The following is a 22027-nucleotide window of genomic DNA, read 5'->3' as shown; positions in this document are numbered from 1 at the left end:
CAATTATTCCCACCGGTGAATTTTGAATATTTTTCTTATTTTCATCAAACCGAAATAGAGTTTCACAAGATTTTGTTAATAAAAACAATAAGGCCACGTACAAAATGGTCATACTTTTTATAATTCAATTATAAAATGATCATAATTTTGTAAAAGGCTTACAAAATAATCATACTTTGGGACATAACGGTTTTGGCAAAAAATGGTGTTAATCTTCTCTAAAATACTCTTCATCCTAACTCATTTTATTTAACTGCAGTTAACCTATTCGCCCATCATCTCAGTTTCTACATCAAACTCCACCATTTCTTCCATTTCTCTGACAATTTAGCTCAATACCACAAAGCAGCAACTTCATTACCACAAACCAGTTCATGGCACAACTAATCATTGCCTGTAAATCAACTCAATACAAATTCTCCCCTGCAATCTTATAAACTCAACAACACACATTCTTCCAGCTTCCCTACATTCAATCCTAACATTCATCTATAATTTCATTCAGAAACAATTTCTCACCTCTTGCTTCCACCTGCAGTTATGCATTCACAATTCAATCATACATAGATGTCAAGTATCCATTCAGGCACAACAACCAAACTTCGCATAAATTTCAGGCAAACCACCATCAATTCCTTCATTGTCACCAGCACAATCACAAACTCATTGCAGGAACAACTTCTTCTTAACCACCAACAACATCACATCTACTACTCAAAACCATTACAGACTCTATCATCACTACCCTACACCATCTCACCGAACTGCAACTTCATTGTCTCCATAGCCACTGCACCGTTACTGGCAGCATCAGCATCAACTTATAAACACCATGCACTGTTGACTTCAATCACTAACATACACATCCAGCTCAACTCATAACCATTTTTTCTCTTGGTCTCAGCTTCCAACACATAGCCACTTCTCCTACTCAACCGCAAACTCATCTCAACAACCATTATAGTTTCCTTGATTCTTGTAGCTTCTAAGCCCATCTCCCTTCATATGAATTCACTAAAACCAACATCTCACGAAGAACCTTAAATTCATCTTAAACTCAAATTACCAACAATTTATATAGCTTCTCGAACTCCAACTCCACATAGCCCCTTTTAAATCTTCAAATGACTTCTGGGTTTGAAGATTAAACCCATCTTCATCTGCTCGATCTCTGAACTGACAGCTGTTGAGATTATTAGTTCCACATTGTTTGGGTTTCTAAGATCTTCCGGTTTATAATCCTTGGGACCAATCCACTCATTGCCAATTGGTTTTGAGTTGGATGTCCATGTTCTAACAACAACAACCCCGGAAATATATAAAGATATGTTTGCGATTTCTTTCACTCTTAACCTCTCATTCTTCAGTGATAAAATACCCAATTTCCACTAATTAGGGTTTATGAAAAAAAAAGGGAAATGTATAATTAAGGTTTCTGAAATCTAATATGAAATTGACTGAAACAGGTTGTGATTACCAACCTCATGATGTTCGCATACATAGTGATATCTTGTAAATCTTCTTTGCTTGAAAGTCTTCTTATAATTGTGATTAACAACCAGCTACCTTCTTTGCTTGAAAATCTTCAAAAAGTAGCACTATAGATGGATCAAAACTATACACCGGAACTCCATAATCTATTTATTCATCTGTTTGCAGTGAAAACCAATCGAAATCTCTCGATATTTTGTTCATCGCCATTTTTGCAGAGACTTTAGATAAAGAAACGACTGAGAAGAAAATGATATCCTAATGAAAACCCTAAATTGCTATAGAATCCGATTTACTTGGACTAATCTTGCGCGTATAAGTCATTCTCGAGATTAACGCTAATAAGATCTGTGGTCTCTGGTCTACTGTGGTTAGGTTAAGGATAGAGATGTAAAATACCCTCTGATTTTAACTCTGACTTTGTCGGGCCCAACCACTTAACACCCATTTTAACAGAAATGTAACTCTTTTGTCAATTGATTTTAACAATATGATCAATTTGTAAATCGGGTCCTAATTGTATGACTGATTTATACATTTCCCAAAATAATACGATTATTTTGTTCCTATTACAACTTACACCGTTACACTTTCTTATCAAAAGTTATCACACAGTTGATCGGGGGACCTGTGTGCATACTATATGATATTCGAGATTGTTTAGTAAGTTTTTTCATATTTTAAAGAAGGGAAAATGTACAAAACAGTCCTAGTATTAGGACCAGATTCCCAAAAACATCCTACTGTTACAAACTATTAAAAAAATGATCATACTTCCGTTAAAAAGAGAGTTACGTGGTGACTCACAGTTAAATATGTTAATGAAATTTACCTATGTGTCCTTCATATTTATCCCTCAAAACACACTTTTAACTTTTGTTTTCATTATAATTTTTTGACGCTGGTGCTATTTGTAGGTGGTGGTGGTGCCACTTACATATCGTTACACCGCATTCAGGATCGTAAAACCGCATTCAGGATCGTTACACCGCATTCACCCAAAGGGTTCACCGCTTCCCCTCGGGGTTTAGCAGAGATTCTTAAGCTCCAGCACCACCATTGCCGCTTCATTACCACCACTTCAACCAATTAGTTAACTAGGAAGGGTATTTTCGGAAAAGATAACACCGTTTTACTCAAAAATGTTAAATCGGATGGAAAAAAACCATTTTGTAAATGAATTACAAAAATATGATCATTTTGTAATCGAATTACAAAAAGTATGATCATTCTGTGATTGGCTTTCGAAGAAAGGTACTTGTTATTAGGAGGCAGACTTGATAGTAACAATTTATTTATTTACTTTTACATGATTTTTTTTGAGGTTCCTCATTTTCAAATAATTCCATTAGAACCCAACCATTTACATCAGGGTTATCTGATATATTTGGGGTTAGTTTTTTCTTAATCAATGTTCCACTTGTTTGTTGGACCACAGACATATGACCAAGAAAATGACTAATTGGCTATGGACATTACACTATGTTACACAGTTAGTACTCAAAAGTCCCTTTAACTAGTTAGCGTTGATAGTTCTCATAATGTGCAAATACGAGTGGACAAACCATTATATAGTAATTCCTGCATTCAAAAAAAAACTTAGTGGAGATCAAACCAAATATATCATCAATACCTAACTAGGATAGTTACCTATTGATATATTATTCAGTATAGCTAATGCATGTACCAGACTATCTTATAGAATTCGTGGGATATGGTTTTTGCATAGTATATAAACCCATTCATCTCATTTCACTTACTTCCATCCCAATCCAACCGCACTCCTATTTTGAAACTTACTAGAATATCTCTTAAATTTGCTACAATCAATATGGCAAAAGTAATCAGCATGGTACAAACCTTTCTTAGACTAGGATTACTCGTACTAGTTTTGATTGGGATGACCCAAATTGTTGGGGCTCAGATTGAAACTGAACTCAAATGTTCTGCAGACAAGTTATATAGTTTGTATAGGCACAATATAGTGCAACAATTTTTCCTGATTACTTCAAGAGTATCAAAATTGTTAAGGGTGATGGCATAAGTTTGGGTTCCATTAGGTTATAGAAATATGTTATACCAGGTAAGAAATCAGAAACAAATCTAATGTTAATATGCTTTGTTAGTCTTTATAATTAATAACGATGAACTGATTTGATTTCATGTGCTCATGTATGTATAGAAGTATCTTCCAAAGTAATGGTGCTTAAGGAAATGTTTAAATCCGTGGACGACGAAACAGGTCATTCACATTAAGCGTTTTGGGAGGAGATTTAATGGCTTAATATAAGAGTTTTGATGTCACGGTGACTATAACTCCTAAAGATATTGATGATATTGAAGAGTCTGGTAGTAAAGTGAAATGGTGGATAGAGTATGAGAAAGGAACGGAAGATGTTCATAGTCCGGATGCTGTTATTGGCCTTATAGATGGTGTTATTAAAGAGTTGGGTAATTACCTCCTTCAGTAGTAAGCTCGAACATGGAGTGATTTTTCTTTCTCATTTTCTCTTTGAATTGTGCATGGTGTCTTGCAGTTTGGAGTTGCTAGGGAATCTGTAACTGAACTCTTATGAGATGCTTTTCTTTTCTTAAAGGGTCATTTACAGATATGTCCTATTTTGTTAAGTTGTTTATAAAATAATTCCGTTTTTTTGAAAACTTACAAAGTAGTCCCGTTACAAAGATTTTCATCCAGTTACAAGTTAACTGGTGTTAACTGACATGTGGCACATTTAGGGTGACCTGAGATGCCCAATATACCCTTCAGTTAAACTTGTTTCCTCGTTTCTTTAGGAGATGTCATCGACAAACTTTGTCTTGTTCACATGTTAGAAACCAGACAGAAGAACCATCAAATCGTAAAAACAGAGCAAGGCAAGCTAATGACACTAACACTACCATTTATTGATAACATTGAATCAAAGATCCAATACTCAAAGCATCCAAAAACAATATCTCTGGGAGATGGCTAATATCCAAACAAAATAAAAGCTAAACTAAAACAGAACCAAATAAACAGAGCAAATGCAGGAAGTTTCATAGGTCTCACTTCAAGTAAATCTTCATAGAACACTACTGCTGAGTCGAAGCTTTTCTTGGCTTCTTCGTTGCAGGCATAGAACCACCAACACTTCCAGCTTGTGATGATGATTGGGCTTGGAACGTCAGTCCCCCTTCTTCAGATCCAGACCTCTTTTCCTTTGGATTAGAACCAATTGCACCACCAGGACAAGTTGTTTTGTTGTGTCCAGGCAGCTTGCATTTGCTGCAGCACCTGACTTTCTTCTCGGATAGGGTCTCATTATAGGCCTTTCTTCTGTTCTTCATATGCCTGCCTGGTTTCCTAATGAGCAACGGAGGAACAATAGTTGTTCTTGGCTGCATAAGACAAGAAAAAAGCAAGTTCATATTGCATAAGAGATGAACAAACTAGTAACAGGTGTACAGCGATCTGCCCAAGTAATAGACACATCTAGGAAAACAAAGAATGAACAAAAATATACGAAAAATGATTACTTAGCCGTTGTAAAAATTGAACATCCTAGATATCTACTATATATGTTATTGCAGGGTCTGAAATCTGCTTCCAAGCACTAAAATACATCGTGTAGGTATAAGATTCATACAAGAAATGAGTTCAGATATTTCACACAGTACTTTGTATCATAATTGTACATTATTAGATACACACATATATGTAAGGCAAACCTAATAATGTAATATAGAAGGTTGTCTAAGTTCATACTCCACAAATAGATCAGATTCAATTAAAACCAAGTAAATATGTATAGTTGAGAGTTAGAAAAGAACCTCCTCCCAGTCTTCAGGCCCTTCCAATAGTACCATATCAGGGGCATACGTGGTCCTGTAGTTATCCACTGAATAGTATCTAGCACAATACCTGTAAAAATATGCAAAAGAAAAACAAACAGACTTAATATATTGCCAATAAAGAAAGAATCATTAATCAAACTACATATGGGCTCTGAACACTTACTCAACCCAATTGGGTCTGATTTGCAGTAAAGCACAGACCGAGTGTTGGCAGGGGAAACACCTTAACTGCCACTGCATACAACTGCAAGTATGTTTCTCAAGGTCAACAGTGAACACCGTATTATGTATGCTTGTCACTTCATAAATCCTTCCAGCAACCGCTCCTTGCACCTTATATTCCCCTTTTTTCTTAAACTTCCTCTTCAGGAAATTCCATCCCCTTATCAATTCTGTCATCAACTACAACTTGTACTTCATTTTCTGGTTCAGGGAATAACTCATGATCCACTGAATCAGCAGCAGCAAGGAAATCTTCAAAATCACTGTTATCGAACCACTGTTGCCCATTATCAATCACTCTAACTTCATGATTAGGTAATGGCCTACCAACCATTTCAGGACCATAATCATCTTCCGAGCCATTAAAAATTTCCTTCCCTTTACCCTCTGCAATCTCAAAATCAATCAGTGGTTCCTTAACTTATTTGACAACTGCATGTCATGACAATCAACAAGGAAAAAGTAATTAACACATCGGGTATCATTATATCATTATAAAAACCAAAATTTAAAAGAGAAACCAACACTACCTTCAACTTCATCATCCTCCTCCAACAACTGGTCATAATGATCATCTACATGTTCAGAAGCATATAAAAATACACATTAATATCAAATTGCAAACATAACATAATCGATTATTTCTAAAATTTCAAAATATGAACATTACCTTCATCGTCTTCCTCACTATCCTTACCAGCACTGCTTTTCATACTAAAATTGTGTAAAAACTCCTTCCAATCTGCATCATCTTCACCCTTACTGTATATGAGTGGTTGGCTCCATGGTTGGTCTTCCGGGTGACAATCATTTGCATTAACATTCTGAAGGTGCAACACTGATTCCTTAGTCGCATTGACATCTTCTTCAACAACATCTACTTTATCCGCGGTTGATTTCCAGAATTCAGTACCTAGTGAATCATCATCTAGATTCACAATGCCCTGAATGCTAGCCTGTGTCGGCTCCTCAACATGGTTCTCAAAATCCAGAACCATCTTAGCTAAATTAACACCAATTGTCTTTTTAGCTTTTTCAAATAGCCTTGGGCTTTTCCTGGGAGATAAAGTTGCCCTTGGCCCTTTCTGAGGTGTTGAATCCCTGTTACATAACAAAGAGCATTATCACTACAAGATATTCATCATATGCTAAAAAAAACATTATCACCAACATACATCATACTATAACACTTGCAGACAAACAATCAAACTGTAAGCAATAAAAAGGATTACCATTTACGCCGTAACTTTTGTATCATCCTAAGTTAGGATTGAGAAATTATCCAAAGAAAGAAATAGGAAAACGAAATATGAGGATGACCTTCATACATGAGAACACGATCACATGGTCAAACAGAAACATCCATATCAAACTGCACCCAACTAATGCACTCCTAAGAATGTCATGACACTGATGATTGGTGAGAAAATAATAAATAAGTGAATGAACAGCAAAATGGTGCTACCGATCAGCGAAGGACAAGGACATACGAAGCACAACAAAGATGCACAACAAAATATGATCCCCGTCGCTAAGAAAAATCAGCTAAAGCATGGTTTAGCACAAGAAAATATGATTCCCGTCTCAACAAGTGCTACCGATCAGCTAACAGAAAAATATCATCTTTACTAACATATTATGACCAAAGAGATAAATTACTTCTGATTTGCTTGGGCGTGTTTCCTCCAACTATTTGAGCCAAATGTCCAGGTTCCATGTTACTACAAGAGAACAACAACAAAAACAAGTCACTAACATTCAAAATAAGTTATCATAGATATGCATAAGAAACATTTGTAGACACAAAAAGTATAGAGCAATTCACAAATACAAGGAATTAAGACAATTGCATAAGCAAGGCATATGCTACATGACAGGATTCCATTAATTAAACAACAGTAGTTGCATAAAGATCATCAGAAACTCAAGTAATTTTAATCACTATCAAACATTTCAACATATCATAAAGAACCCCATTATTAGGCATGACGCGACATACCAATACCACCAAAATAAACATATCTACATTATCAAAAACTAAAGTGTAATGCTATAGAAAAAGAAATGTAATCTCAGAAACACCCGTAATCAAGAGACTATACCCATAAGAAAAAGAAGATTTGATTTCAGGAACTCATTAATCCATAACAAAATCCGTTCCACTGTAACCACACAGTATGAGAATATAATTACTTCTTAATCAAAATCATTTGTTTGAACCTTTTCGTAACTAAGACATTGTTAAAAACTATTTTCGATGAAAGTACCAAAATCACAGCAGACATAAAATAAGCAGGCTATGTACATGGCACTCAAAAGTTCTACCCAGATTTTAGTGTCAAGAGCAAAACTAACAGTACGAGGGAAAATTCAATTTCAGGAACCCATTAATCTAAAAACAAAATTCAATCGACTCAGAGAATATAACATTTCAATCAAAAAAAATCTAAATGTAATTGGAAAATAAAATCATTTAACCCAATAACCTGAACTGATCGATTAAAAAAAAAACTAATTTTAAATCGAGCAAAAGAAACAACCAAATAAGAATAAATATTGAACATCTATAGCAACAAAACAAATAAACATGGTTAGGGTTAGAAGAATTATACCTCTTACAGGTTACAACAGTTTTCTTATTCATTAATTCTTCATCAACCATTATCTTCTTCCCCATTTCTTCAAAAACAGAAATTACTCGCTAGAATTACTTAAGTTTTCACCAGAAGCTATACTCTATCAACTGGTTAAAAGGATAGAAAAAACTTAGATCCTTGATTCTTTATATACAACTGATATAGTAACAAAATCCGAGAAAAACCTAACCAATTTCCGGCGGGAAACATCGTGATAAGGATAGATATCGAAAGAGATTTGGGATATAACCTAAATTTACGCCTGAAATCCTCTGTAATCACTTATCACTCTCCCTTCTCCCGCCATCTACTCTAACCTCTAAACCCTGATTGTATTGCCAAATCCTAACAAGTTCTATCCTTCCGGAAAAAAAATTCATTGAAGGATACATGCATCTTTTCCACTAATAATATCTTTCCACCTGTTCGACCAGCTGTACAAGTTGACTACACCCTTCCTTGGTCCCACTATGTAACTGAGTTGTGCCGTTATCTACTGACGGTGAGGCAAATCCCAAAAATTTTAATGTGACGGGTCATGCATCTAAGTCGGCCTATTATTTTGGGATACAACTGACAAATTCCCTTTCTTAAATGCATGTAATTAGTACTCCCTCCGTTTTAGGAAAAGTGATACTTTCACTTTTTCAATTTGACCTATTTTTAGACAAAAATGAAAAAGTGAAATTATCGTTTTTCCTAAAACGGAGATAGTGTTATGTATCATGGGCTGTGCTAATTACCATTTTCCCCTTGCTCTGGTATCATGAGATTGGGAGTTTTGGGACCACTACTGTATAAATACTAACATCGTCACTATAATTAAAAGTACAAATGGCTCTTCAGCTCAGGTTGCACGTTCGAATCCCTGCACTAGCCAAAGAAAAAACATATCAGTTCAATATATTTAGGCGCTGAATCAGTCCTCACAGTCTCCATCTTCTTATCTTTGAACTAGTATCTATCCCCCTCTCTTTGAGCTAGCAATCCCATTCAATGGGTTGTGGTAAAACAGGTTATTTTCCATCAAAACAAGCATAACAATATCCATCACCCATCACATTCTTTAACTTTCCTAATGGAAGAAAAGCCAGTGAATCAGCACCAATAGATACACAAAGTTCTTCCACACTTAATTGATTCGATATCAACTTTCTTGAATCCGGAATATCGACACCGTAATAGCAAGGATATTTCAATGTTGGACTAGCAATTCTCATATGCACTTCTTTAGCTCCAGCTTCTTTCAACAGCCTAACAATGTTTTTCGAAGTAGTTCCTCTAACAATTGAATCATCCACAACAACAACTTTTTTACCTTCAATTACTGCCTTCACTGGAGCTAGTTTTAACTTAACGGCGAAATCTCTAATTCCTTGTGTTGGTTCAATGAAAGTTCTTCCAACGTAATGTGATCTTATCAGACCTTGTTCAAATGATTTCCCAGCTTCTGATGCATACCCAAGTGCAGCAACGACACCGGAGTCAGGTACCGCTATTACAAAGTCGCATTCAGCAGGACTTTTCCATTGCCAAAATCTCACCGAATTCTCTTCTGGCTTGATAAACTGAAAGACCAAAAACAACCGAATTCGGCAGCGAGAAATAAATATGTTCGAAAACACAAGCTTTACGATCTCGACGAGGCATTAAGCAAAATGATTGTATACTTAAATCTTTCTCAACGACGATCACTTCTCCAGGATACACTTCTCTTTCGAAAGTTGCATCAACCAAATCTAATGCACAAGTTTCAGAAACAAAAACATAAGCTCCATTACTTCTTCTTCCCATAACCAACGGCCGAAAACCGTAAGGATCGCGAACAGCGACTAGTTTATCTTCTGTTATAAACACCATTGAATAAGCTCCTTGGATTTTTTCGCACGTATCGATAATTCGAAGTATGAAAGGTCTAGCTTTTGATTTAGCAATCAAATGAAGAATCACTTCAGTATCTGAACTTGTATTAAAAATTGAACCTTTTTCTTCAAGAAAATTTCTAAGTAAATTATAATTAACCAAATTTCCATTGTGAGCAATGCCAACTGAACCAAATCTATAACTAGCAACAAAAGGTTGAATATTCTTTAGTACTGATGAAGAACCTGACGTAGAGTAACGAACGTGACCGATTGATAGATTTCCATGAAGTTGATCAAGTTTTGATTCATTAAAAACCTCAGAAACTAAACCAAGACCGGTTACTGATTTCAAAATGTTTTCATGAACTGTAACAATTCCCGCTCCTTCTTGGCCACGGTGTTGAAGTGCATGGAGAGCCAAGTAACAGAGTCTTGAAGCTTCTGGGTCGCCATAGATTCCTACAACACCGCATTCTTCTCTTAGTTTGTCGTCAATTTCATTGAAATTGCTATCTGAGGAAGCAGAATTCAAATTGGGTTTGTAATCACATGAAATACTGGATTGAAAGTTGAGGGGTTTGGAGATATTGGTTTTGAAATTAACAGGAAAATGGTGGGATTTAGTGAAAGAAGAAAATGAATGTGAAGAGAGAACATGAGGTTTTTCAGTAAAAGAAGAAAATATTTGAATTCCTGCCATTGAAAAACGAATACTGTTGAAGAGAGAAAAAGAAAAAAATAAACTCAGTGGAGTGTGTTTGATTTTAGAGGAAAGCAGAGATTTTTCTGATTCTAGTTCTTTTTTGGCTTCTTGTTGTCAAGTTTCTTAAAGACTTGAACCCATTTTATTTGAGAACTTTTCTTGTAAAATCGAAAGACTTGTTGCATTTGGAAATCGTCAATTTCAGTAGTTACCCGGAGAAAAGTATGTCAACCCAATGTCCACCCAAAATCGGGTACACTAATTGGCTGAGATGCCAAAATTTTTGGTATGCACTTTGCAAAGAATCAGCGTGGTATTTCTTTGTGAAGCGCCTATTAGCATGCCTAGATATTGTAATTGGCAGTTTTGAAGTTTTCGCATCCAGGGCCAAATTTCAAAGGCCTAAATTTGTATGACTTGGCTCATATATTACTGGATAGGTGAATAACAAAAAGTGTCGCTAAGGAGACGTAAGGTCACACCCCAGCGTTTGAGTTCTGCAATGGACAAGACTTATTCTTAGATGTGGAATTTTGAATGAATCTTCTACTTCAAAGTGGTGATGGGGTCGTATCACTAACTTCTGAGAAAGAATCCAATCTCTCAACTTGTTCCATCTCACTTCTTTTTTTGTGAAAAGGGAATGGCTAGTCACCTGAGCCAAGTGAAGTGGCTAATAAACGTACGAAGCGAATTCGTCTGTCCACTTGTAAACAGATTACAAAAAAGGACAATGCTGGTAGCCTGGAACCATATACACTTCATTAGTTTTTGGTTGGGATTCTACTTTTACTTTCCGGGTAGACTGATTTCAGACTTAAATTCACGGCAACTTTGGATCAGACCTGATTCAGCTGACTGAGAACTTTGGGATACCCCTGAAATTAACTTGAAACACAGGAGACATGAAACCAAAAAAAAAAGAAAAAGAAAAAGAAAGAAACAAGTGATCGGCTATAACAAAAATGTTAGAACTACACTGATCTACATAGACTGGGTAAATAACAACCCAATTTAGTCAAAAATGATTTAATCCTAATCTTTTGATCGTTAGATTCTGTTCTCTCAGGCCTGTCTGTATCATCTTCGGGAGAGAACTTTCTATTGAATAAACTCCGCAAGAGATCAGCATCTTTCAAACCCTTTTCTTTAAATTGGCTTGACTTTTCGATTCTCTGCATCAACAAAGTCGAAATCAGTTAACATCTCTAGCAACACAAAACTACTTAAGACACATAAGACTCGTAAAGTAGATTTACGCACACTGTAGTATGGACGACAGAACCATGAAATTTCTCAACCCCAAAATTTCAGGAATTACAGGAGCTCAGCATTTTCACCATTATTGCTGATTAAGCAATTAGAAATGTACTCAGTATCTTGAGTTCTAACTCCCCATACCTCGAAACCAAATCTGCATGAAACATAGAATTGCCTGGGTTTGATTTTATTAGCCAGGAAAAAAGGACTCTCTTCTTCTAAGAACAGTAACAGCAGTCATATACAAAAGAAAATCGACTGATGTTTATGCTGATAATTGTCGCCAACTATCTATAAACTACGATAAGATACATCATGTTTTATCAGTTACACAGCCGTCATGTGTAGTTCCATATTTCAAGTTACGAGCCCAACATCTGTAGTTCCATATTTCAAGTTACGGAGTGCAGCATGTGTAGTTCCATATTTCAGGTTACACAGAACACTATTCCTTGATGGAAGTTAACATTTTGGAACATCTTAAATGGAAAAGGACCTTACAATTTACGGACTACAATAGGAAGACAAGAACAAATAGAGCATTCAACAGATGAAACAACAGAATTCAATTTTTGTTTCCCTAAAAGTGATGATACCTAGCAACAATTAAGTTTGTCATCTGTCCACCACTGCACCACACCCCTAATACAAACTTGATCTAGTGGTAGTACTACTAGTAAATACACTCATGAGGATCATGACGAAGGGAAAAAAAGAAAGAAAGCTGTAATTATACCTTTCAATGGGATTGCCCTTGTAATTTTTTATCATATAAATCAATTGCAGACAAGAAATTTCTCATACCGATCATATATTACTAAAATACGAATATGAACTTTCAAAGCAGGCAGGAGAGAAGACCTTGAATTTGATAAATCCATAAACCCGAATCTAGAAAAGGAGAATAAGTTGAATAACTGAATTAATAACATATACAAACGAAAATTGAAATTTAATAAACAAGCAGACTTCATAATATAAGAGTAAGAAAAAGAAAATTCAAATTTTTGTTAGAGTAAGAAAAATGAAATTTAATGAACAAGCGCACTTCTCGATGAATTGCAAGGAAAAAAGAAACGTGAAAAGTCCAGAGAGCGTCCAAAATTGAAGCTCATTTGCCACATAATGGTCAAGGTATGGCAAACCTGCAGAAAAACTTTCCACCTTGAGAGAAACCAAGTAAGCCATCAAAAGAACCTTGCTTTATCATTATATCTTCAACATATTCAAGACATTCATCAAAAATTCCTATACTCTGTAGTTCCCTAAAATTCAAATACAGACAATTTAGAAATAAAATCCAGATTAAGAATCGAAACAATCAGACCTTTTAACTTAGTTTTTCAAATTGATACCATTCATAGTAAGGAGGATCATAAAACACTTCGACATCAGATTTTCCTTGACTTGGAAAAGGAGCATCAATAAAAACAAGATGCAGTTTCTTAACTACTGATTCTGGCCATTTTGTAAGCACTTGTTCCTTTGAGATCTCACCACTTGTTCTAAACCCATGTAGACACAAAACTCTTGGGGTTTTTCTTTCATCTTCTTCTTCTTCTTCAATTCTCTTCCGATTATTCATCTTCTTGTTTGACTTATCAATTTCTCCACTGAAATGAGAAGTAAAAAAAGTTGATTTCTATGTGGGAGTGGGAGGATATGAATAGCAGGGGGTGGGAATATCATTCTCATCATAATAATGTTCTGAATTCTGATTTCTACCATGTCTTTCCTACCATGATCCTGATAGAGCTAGAAGAGCCAGGAAATTATATGAAAACCATTGAAGCTCATTTGCCATATAATGGCTGATATATATTAACAAGTCTTTTCATTGTTTACCTTGAAAATGTGATTTTCTTAAAATCAGGTACAACAATGACGACATGTATAAATCTTGTGATAAACAGCACTAGTAATAATTCATAAGCTCTCCAAACAGACATGAGGAAAACTGGTAATAATTTGACTGGAAAGAAGAAAGTAGACGTTCTTCTTCTTCAGTCGGTGAGTTATACTCCTAACTACAAATTTAATAATTATTTACCAGAATTTAGGTAATGATAGTATAGGATTACAAACTAATTGTATCACAGCTATAAATTTCTGGGACTTTGCTGGTTGGATCATCCTGAATTGAATATACTACTGTATAAACAAAATACTAGGACCGAAATCACTGTCCTTTGATGATCCTAACCCATCATAAGTTAACAGCTCATGGCTGGCCTAAGTTCTACAATCTAGTGAGATAGTTCAGAAATAACATGCACCACATCGAACAATCCAACAATAACAACATGGGACCAAATACTGGAAGCAATATATGTCATCATCTCACATTTATCATCTGTACAAACATTTAGCAGTGTTTTATTAGGTCATCTAAACAACAAATTTCTTCATTCCAATCAAAACCCATTACTAAAACAACAAGAAAAAATCGTACAGTGGGATTAATCCAATCAAACAATGGAATTAATCCAATCAAGAGAGAGTGAGCTTTACTGTTTTTTTTTCCCTCAACCCTAGAAATAAAATCCACTGGATACAGAAAATCAGAATGAGAGAAAGAGGAGAATAGAACAAAATACCTGTGTTGATCATGGATTATTCATCCTTGGTCATCATCTTCAATCCAGGCTTTTCCATCCTTCGTCATCATCTTAAAAAATAATTCTAGGCTTTCGTTTTTCTTTCCGAAGTGAGGTCAGAGTGAAATCGAAGAAGAAAACTGATATCCGTATTTTAAAAACTCGTAGGCATTTTAGTCAAAATGCGCGAGTCATTGATTTGAGCCCACGAATCGGGGCCATTTAATTATTATTTTTCCGTATTTTAAAAACTAGAGGGCATTTTAGTCAATATGCGCGAGTCATTGATTTTGAACCCAAAATCGGGGATTTTTTTCTTTTTCTTTTTTAGGTTTTTAATAAAATGTGCATATTTGAACCTAAATATCATAAGACTTTAGTTAAACCCTACATCGATTATCTTGGTTTTTGCTCTGCGAATCGGGCGAATAAACTGAGTTAATTCAATTCATTTTTTCTCATCTTATTTCTCTGATCATTTTGATCATTTCTTTTATGTATCTTTGATTTGCATCTTCTCATTCTTTTTTATAAGTTTTACTACAATCTTCTTTTCGAAAGTTGTAAGTTTCAATTTTCTTATTATGTGTAACTAATCCTTTACTTTTTTCCTCTAAAATGTGTTTACAAATTGAGTTATCTCTACTGGCGTTTGCCTTTTTATGTGTTGTGATCATGGCATTTGTCGAGCATGTTATCTTTCATTTGATATGAAAATCAGTGTTGGATTCAATGGCAAATGGTGGAAATAGACCAGAAATAGTGGCAACTCAGCGATTCAAAGCATTGATGAGGTATGCGTCTCGCTCATTTCAAATTTTTTGAATTTCAAAAACAGAAGTTACTTTCCTAAAATCAGTTATCTAATTTTCCTCTGGTCAATAGCCAGCTGCAGCGCTTTCCTTGTGGAGAAAGATTTTCATCAATTTCAATTCAGCAAGAATAGCCACAATATCGGTTCCATAATTATCAAAAATATTCTTCTAACCCTAGCACATATTTATCAACCCTGGTCCCTATTCCATACTCGAGACAGAAACACTGAAACTTTTCCCAATACAACCATGAAAGGAGAAAGTTCAAATCAAGTTGGAGAACTAGTTAACAAGTTCAAGAAAGTTGTACTGGATTTAGGTGATACCTCTGAGATTGTGAATTCTTCACAAGTGGTTGACAAAGAAGGAGAAGAAGACAAAACATGGGAAGCTAATGCTATTGGAAAGGTGATCACAGAAGGAAGCATGAAAGCAGAGACAGTATAAAAGTTTATTGGTTTTACATGGTCTTTCATGACTACAGAAAATATAAGAATCATTGAAGCTGATCTGAATAAAATGATTTTCAAATTTAGTAATTGGTCTCTGAACAAAGTTATAGATGAACGGCCTTGGAGCATCAACAAACATCTCTTAGTAGTGCATGACTACATTCCAGACATGATATACACTAAAGAGAAACATTGGGGTTTTCAACAGTTCTGGATGCAATTAAAGTTTTTATTGCCTGAACATATGAATGTAGCAGCAGTTACGCAGCAGTTACTAAGATAGGTGAAATTATGGGTCAAGTCATTTCCATAGAGCCTAAGGATGATATTCCTGTTGGCAGTGACCCTGTCAAAGTATGCGTCAATATTGATCTCACCAATCCACTGAGGAGAGGAGTAAAAGTTGTTACCAATGCAGGATTTTCACGCTGGATTAAATTCTTTTATGAAAGACAACCAAGTAGTATATGCACATAATGTTATGTTATCAAACATTGCAAAGGAGCATGTAAGGATGCAAAAATAATTCTGGAGAAAGCTCATGAAAAACCATATATTTTTGATAATCAGAAAAATGTAAGGAAGAGAATTGTTATTAATTCTACAAGCAAGGATCCTATATCTAAGAATAATAATAAAGCAATAGTGAAAACATCAGTATTTGTACCTCGTAAAAATGGTGTTTCTATTAACTTGGATTTCTTGCTAACTAAGATAGCAGAAAAAGAAGGTGATGAAGCTAACAGACTTGGAAAAAGGCCTAGAGCAGCTGAAGATTATCTCAACAAGTCAATTGGTGATAATTCTGAATCCACCACTGCCATCAATGATCCTAACGCTGATTCTCAGGCAGCTCATAGGGTCACCACCAGAGATAACCAGGATGCAAATGCAGGAAAAGAAAAACAGGTAATATCCTTACACATAATTACTCACTAGCTCAGCAATCAATTTTCAAAAACTGCTTATATCATTTTTTACTTTACTATCAGTTTTGTTTTACAGTTTTTTCTGAAATTTTCATTTTCTAGTAACTGTGTTATCACTAGCTGCATTCTTCTTAATTTATTATCTGTGAATATGCAGATAATTTCTTGGAATGTTCAAGGTTTCAAGAATTCTTCTACTAGAAATTATTTGAGTGACCTTATAAGATCTCAAGATCCAGATATCATATTCTTGCGTGAAACAAAAATAAGTCAGGATAAATGTCAACCACTTCTAAAGCAGTATCAATACCCAAATTTTGCTTTTATTGAACTTGTTGGTCTCTCAGGTGGTCTAGTTATTCTTTGGAAACATGGTTTTACTTGTGATATAGTTGACACTCACTACAATATGTTTAATGTAATAGTTCAAACAGACCCTAGTAAGCCAGAAATCCTATTGACATGTATGTATGGTAACTCTAATCATGCTAAGAAGAAAGAACAACGGAGTTATGTTCACCAGATTAGTCAAAACAATAGTAATCCTTGGATTGTCTTAGGAGATTTAAATTTCCACATTATTGATAAAGATATTGGGACTTCTTCCTCTACTGATGGTTGGGTAAACAATATAGTCTTTAATAGTGTCTTAGAAGATATAGGTTTCATTGGTAAAGACTATACTTGGACTAACAGTAACATGGGTACCGGAATCTTAAGAAGTAGAATTGATATGGCCTAAGGTAATGGAAGTTGAACCTTAAATTTCCCTAATTCTAGGCGTATACATCTTACTCAACTAGATAGTGATTATAGTCTAAGTCTGCTAGACACTGATATCACCATCCCAAAATGTTGGAAACCTTTCAAGTTTTTCTTAACTTGGTTAAATGATGAATCATGTTCTCTTTTTATTGTTAATGCTTGGAAATCTATTATTACTGTTTTCACCAGCTTTTCAGCTAGTTTATACTACAAGAAGAGGACTCTTTTTATGGAATAGAGAACATTTTGACAACATCAACCAAAAGGTGGATAATCTCCGGAATGAATTAAAACAACTCCAGGAACTTCCTCCAGATCCAAGTGTAAACAGTGGAATCATTAATGTCAAAAATGAACTGAGCAGGTGGCACAAAATCAAGAGTGAATTTTATCAGCAAAAATCAAGGGATCATTTCATTAAGGATATGGACACAAACAACAAGTACTTCCATACAAAGGTCAACAAAAGGAAATCTAGAAATAACATAGATTTCATTCAATATCATAACAACAATTGGCTGCAAACAAGGGAGCAAATGTCTCAGCATCTTACCCATCATTTCAAAACCATTAGCACATCCAGCAATCCAGTTATTGAAGAAAAACTCTATATCATTTTGCCCATAATTATTTCAGCAGAAGAAAATGTGTCTCTCATTAGAATTCCAACTGATGAAGAGATACATTCTTCTCTCAAAAGTAAGGAAAATTGGAGTTCCCCTGGACCTGAAGGATTCCAAGCTGGCTTTTACAAAATCCAATGAAGCATTGAGAGAAGATGTTTGTATGATGGTAAAGAAGTTTTTTGAAGCCAAACACATTCTTAAGCAGATTAACAAAACCTACATCTCTTTAATTCCTAAAAAGAAGAAATGTATTTGTGTAGTTGATTACAGACCAATTGGTATGTGTAATACTTCTTATAAAATTATTTCAAAGGTTTTAGTATACAGGATGAAGCCTATTATGGAAAAGATTATTATACCTTATCAAGCTGCCTACGTCTCAGGGAGACTAATTAGTGACAATAATGTGATAGCACAAGAAATTATTCACTCTATGAAGAAAAAAAGGTGAATCTGGATGGATGGCACTGAAGCTTGATATATCAAATGCTTTTGACAGGTTAGAATGGTCCTTCTTGATGAGAGTTCTCTCTTATATTGGGTTCAGTGATGATTTTTGTGATTTAATATATCAATGTATCAGCACAACTCAACTTTCATTTATGCTTAATGGGTCTCCATGTGAAGAATCACTCCAACTAGAGGTATTAGACAATGTGATCCCCTTTACCCTATCTATTCATTTTATCCATAGAATTTCTCTCAAAGAAACTCATTACTGCTCAACAGGAAAACAAAATTAAAGGTATTAAAGTGGATGCTTTATCACCAGCCATTAATCATTTGCTTTTTGCAGATGATTGCTTGATCTTTACTCAAGCAAATCTCTCATCAGTTAAAAACTTATTGGAGTTACTTCATAACTTTAGTTCTCAATCAGGACAAGTTATTAACTTTGAGAAGAGTGATGTTCATTTTAGTAAAAAACCAAATCCATAGGTTGCAGAGACACTCAAACAAATCCTTGGGGTCAAAGCAATGAATTCTAAAGAGAAATATCTTGGTTCAACTCTTATTCTTATCCAATCAAAACAAGAGTCATTCAAGAGCATCAAAGAAAATTTTGAATCCAGATTTTCTACTTAGTCTTCCATCTCTCTTTCTCAAGAAGGCATGGGAACTATGATCAAGCATGTTCTTAATGTTGTTCATATTTACCATATGGGAACTTTTAAGATTCCAGACAATCTTCTTAAGCAACTGACAAGCATTGAGAGGAAATTCTTCTGGGGGTATAACAGCAACAGAGGACATAATCCAACAGCTTGGTTAAATGTATGCAGGCCTACTGAAATGGGTGGACTTGACTTTAGAGACTTGGAGAAACTTAATTTGGCCCTGCTCACAAAGTTGTCCTGGAGAATATGTAGTGAACCTGACAGTTTAATGGATCAAATTCTTGGCAGTAAGTATTTCAATACTGGTGATTTAAATCAAAACATTTCAGCAAAAAACTGCTCATACAACTGGAATGAAACTTCAAAAGGTCTACATATTGTTCAGCAAAATTATTTCATGGAAATTACCAATGGCAGGAAACCAAAGATCTGGAAAGATAGATGGATTCCTGGTATGTCTCATCCTCATACTCCAAAAAATGAGCTTTTTAGATTTTATGAATATGTTGAAGAATTGATGCTTCAGGATACTGCACAATGGAATGTTAGTCTGTTTTCTGACTTATTTGATGCTGATATCTCCCTTAAATTTAAATCTCTTTATATATACAGCATTAAAGAAGATCACATGATATGGATGCTAGCAAAAGATGGTCAATTTTCTGTTAAAAATACATACAAGATGCTGACATACAATGATAGTGAAGTCCAAGTTAATGGGGTCACAGTAAACAAGAAGGTCTGGAAAGCTTTATGAGTTGTAAAGTTGCACAACGTACCAAACTTTTTGCATGGAAGTGCATAAGGGGCTTAAATTCCGCTAAATATAATAGGGAAACATACAATGCAAGTCTGGATACTATTTGTGATATCTGTGGTTGTTCTAAAGAAACAATGGAACACATTATATCTGAGTATAGACATGCCAGAGCTGTCTGGAGAGGCATAAACATTAACATTGATGCAATTAAAGTCAACTGCAATACAGTTTCAGATTGGGTCATTAGCTGGTTCACTTCTTCTAACCTTAATGAAGATGAAAAATAGATCTACTCACTCATGATTGGAGCTTGGATTCTACGAAAGGACAGATGTGATGTTGTTTTCCAGGGAGTATCTCTAAACCCTCATAATTCAGTGCATAAAATACACTACCACCTAGCTTCTCATTTGCATGCTAATAACATTACTCTAAGCACAACTCCTAATTGTATTAATGTTTCTGCAAACCTCCTCTATAAGGTGTTAAGCTCAATATTGATGGCTCTTTCGATCATCATACTAACCAATTTGGAATTTGTATTGTTATACGTGACTATACTGGTTGTTGCCTTGGAATCAAAAGAACCTATGGAGATGGAGCACTAAATCCAGAGGTTGTGGAGTGTTTGGCTATTCATGAGGCGTTACACTGAGCAAGGAGGTTGAATCACCCAAGAATTCAAATAGAGGAAGATGCAAAGATGGTTATACAATCCATAAACGGGCACACACTCCCCATTCAATGGGAAAATAGGAATCTAATAAAAGAGATCAAACATTTAATCTCGTGTTTTATTTTATGTTCATTTAATTTTATTAGTAGAGATGATAATCAGATGGATGATGCTCTAGCAAAATCAGCTAGGGAAGCAAATATTTCAGTTGAGAGTTATAATCAATCTGAACCTACTATTTCTAGTCTCCTAGCAGGAGACCAAAATTCTACTCATTAATAAAAAAAATTAGTTATCAAAAATAAAATAAAATGTGCATATGAGAAAATGCAATTAAGAAAATGCCCACATTTTTTTTATTTTTTTTTTCATAGTTTGACCTTTTTCGTTTTTTTTTTCTTTTGTTTTGAAGAAACGGGTAACGAACATTACTCTGCACGTGGAAATAATTCAATCTTGGGAAAAGACATTCAAGCCAAGAGTCGTGCGAGTAGGACATGGTTAAACCGAGTTAAATGCCCGAGATACGACCTAGTTAAATCATACTGTTGTAAACCCGTTCAAATAACGAATATTTAAGATAGCCCACCTTTTGGAGGGTGTCCGAGATTGCACCACGTGTTCTCTTTCTTCTCCAGCGTCGATCCCTTCTCTAGTCTATAAATCACTGGTGATAATCCAATTTGGGGAACATTTATTGAAAACATTAATCATCAATTCATTTTAAAATTACAACTACCCAATTCATGAATCAGAAAAAGAAATTGACATAAGATAAAATCCCCCAAAAAAATTTAAAAAAAAAACAAAACTACTTAGGTCTTCATTTCTGCAAATTCAAACTTCACTCTTTGCCATCTCCATCCAATTCCAACCTAAAAAGCTTCAACCACTGCAATAACATCAATTCTTCCAACTGATTTTACAATTTTTACTCTCAAAATGATTCCATACCAAGAACCCCCCAAATTCCATCTTGTGCTGCTGTAAATTCAAATTGAATATGAATCCAACCATCAAAATCAATGAAAGCAACAATAGTTCTTGTTCCAATCGACCCATGAACAAAATAGATTAATCCCAAGCAAATCCATATCGAGAGACTTTATTGTTGCAATCTATAACAATGAAAAAACTCTTAATTAAACCCAATTTAAATTCCTGTTTAGAAATCCCCAAATCTGTTGTTGTTGATGTTGGAATCGGAGGAAGGAATCTATAATTAGTCGAGATATAAAGAACAAGACGATAACCACGAACCTCACATCTATTTCC

General features: G+C 35.0%; 3 protein-coding genes, 2 long non-coding RNA genes and 1 pseudogene across 7 annotated transcripts; 2 read left to right on the top strand and 4 right to left on the bottom strand.

Moving 5' to 3' along the window:
• Positions 1 to 3242: 3242 nt before the first annotated feature.
• On the top strand, positions 3243 to 4156 carry LOC113302008. The gene is made up of 2 exons (XR_003336607.1): positions 3243 to 3574; positions 3674 to 4156. It is a non-coding gene; the product is annotated as an uncharacterized LOC113302008 (long non-coding RNA).
• A 410-nt stretch (positions 4157 to 4566) lies between these two features.
• Positions 4567 to 5755, bottom strand: LOC113306358. The gene is made up of 3 exons (XM_026555304.1): positions 5492 to 5755; positions 5305 to 5395; positions 4567 to 4872 (listed from the first exon to the last, which is right to left on the bottom strand). Exons 1-3 carry the CDS (start codon positions 5725 to 5727, stop codon positions 4567 to 4569), a joined length of 633 nt encoding a protein of 210 aa, XP_026411089.1. The 5' UTR covers positions 5728 to 5755.
• A 139-nt stretch (positions 5756 to 5894) lies between these two features.
• Positions 5895 to 6558, bottom strand: LOC113304874. Its single transcript, XM_026554006.1, has 3 exons — positions 6221 to 6558; positions 6081 to 6125; positions 5895 to 5982 (listed from the first exon to the last, which is right to left on the bottom strand). The coding sequence occupies exons 1-3, from the start codon at positions 6546 to 6548 to the stop codon at positions 5972 to 5974; spliced, it is 384 nt and encodes a 127-aa protein (XP_026409791.1). The 5' UTR covers positions 6549 to 6558; the 3' UTR covers positions 5895 to 5971.
• A 2502-nt stretch (positions 6559 to 9060) lies between these two features.
• On the bottom strand, positions 9061 to 10851 carry LOC113304873 (annotated as a pseudogene).
• An 837-nt stretch (positions 10852 to 11688) lies between these two features.
• LOC113303806 lies at positions 11689 to 14746 on the bottom strand. 3 transcript variants are annotated; one of them, XR_003337777.1, is made up of 4 exons: positions 14612 to 14746; positions 12751 to 13627; positions 12018 to 12168; positions 11689 to 11929 (listed from the first exon to the last, which is right to left on the bottom strand). It is a non-coding gene; the product is annotated as an uncharacterized LOC113303806 (long non-coding RNA). The 3 variants fall into 3 exon arrangements; XR_003337776.1 differs by having other exon boundaries at positions 12018 to 13279; positions 13370 to 13627; XR_003337775.1 differs by having other exon boundaries at positions 12018 to 13627.
• Positions 14747 to 19311: 4565 nt separating this feature from the next.
• LOC113306357 (uncharacterized mitochondrial protein AtMg00310-like) lies at positions 19312 to 20073 on the top strand. The gene has a single exon (XM_026555303.1). The coding sequence runs from the start codon at positions 19312 to 19314 to the stop codon at positions 20071 to 20073; it is 762 nt and encodes a 253-aa protein (XP_026411088.1).
• Positions 20074 to 22027: the final 1954 nt, after the last annotated feature.

This window comes from Papaver somniferum, chromosome 8 (genome assembly GCF_003573695.1).
Source record: "Papaver somniferum cultivar HN1 chromosome 8, ASM357369v1, whole genome shotgun sequence".
Taxonomy (NCBI): Eukaryota; Viridiplantae; Streptophyta; class Magnoliopsida; order Ranunculales; family Papaveraceae; genus Papaver; species Papaver somniferum.
This window is presented reverse-complemented; position numbering and strand designations above follow the sequence as displayed.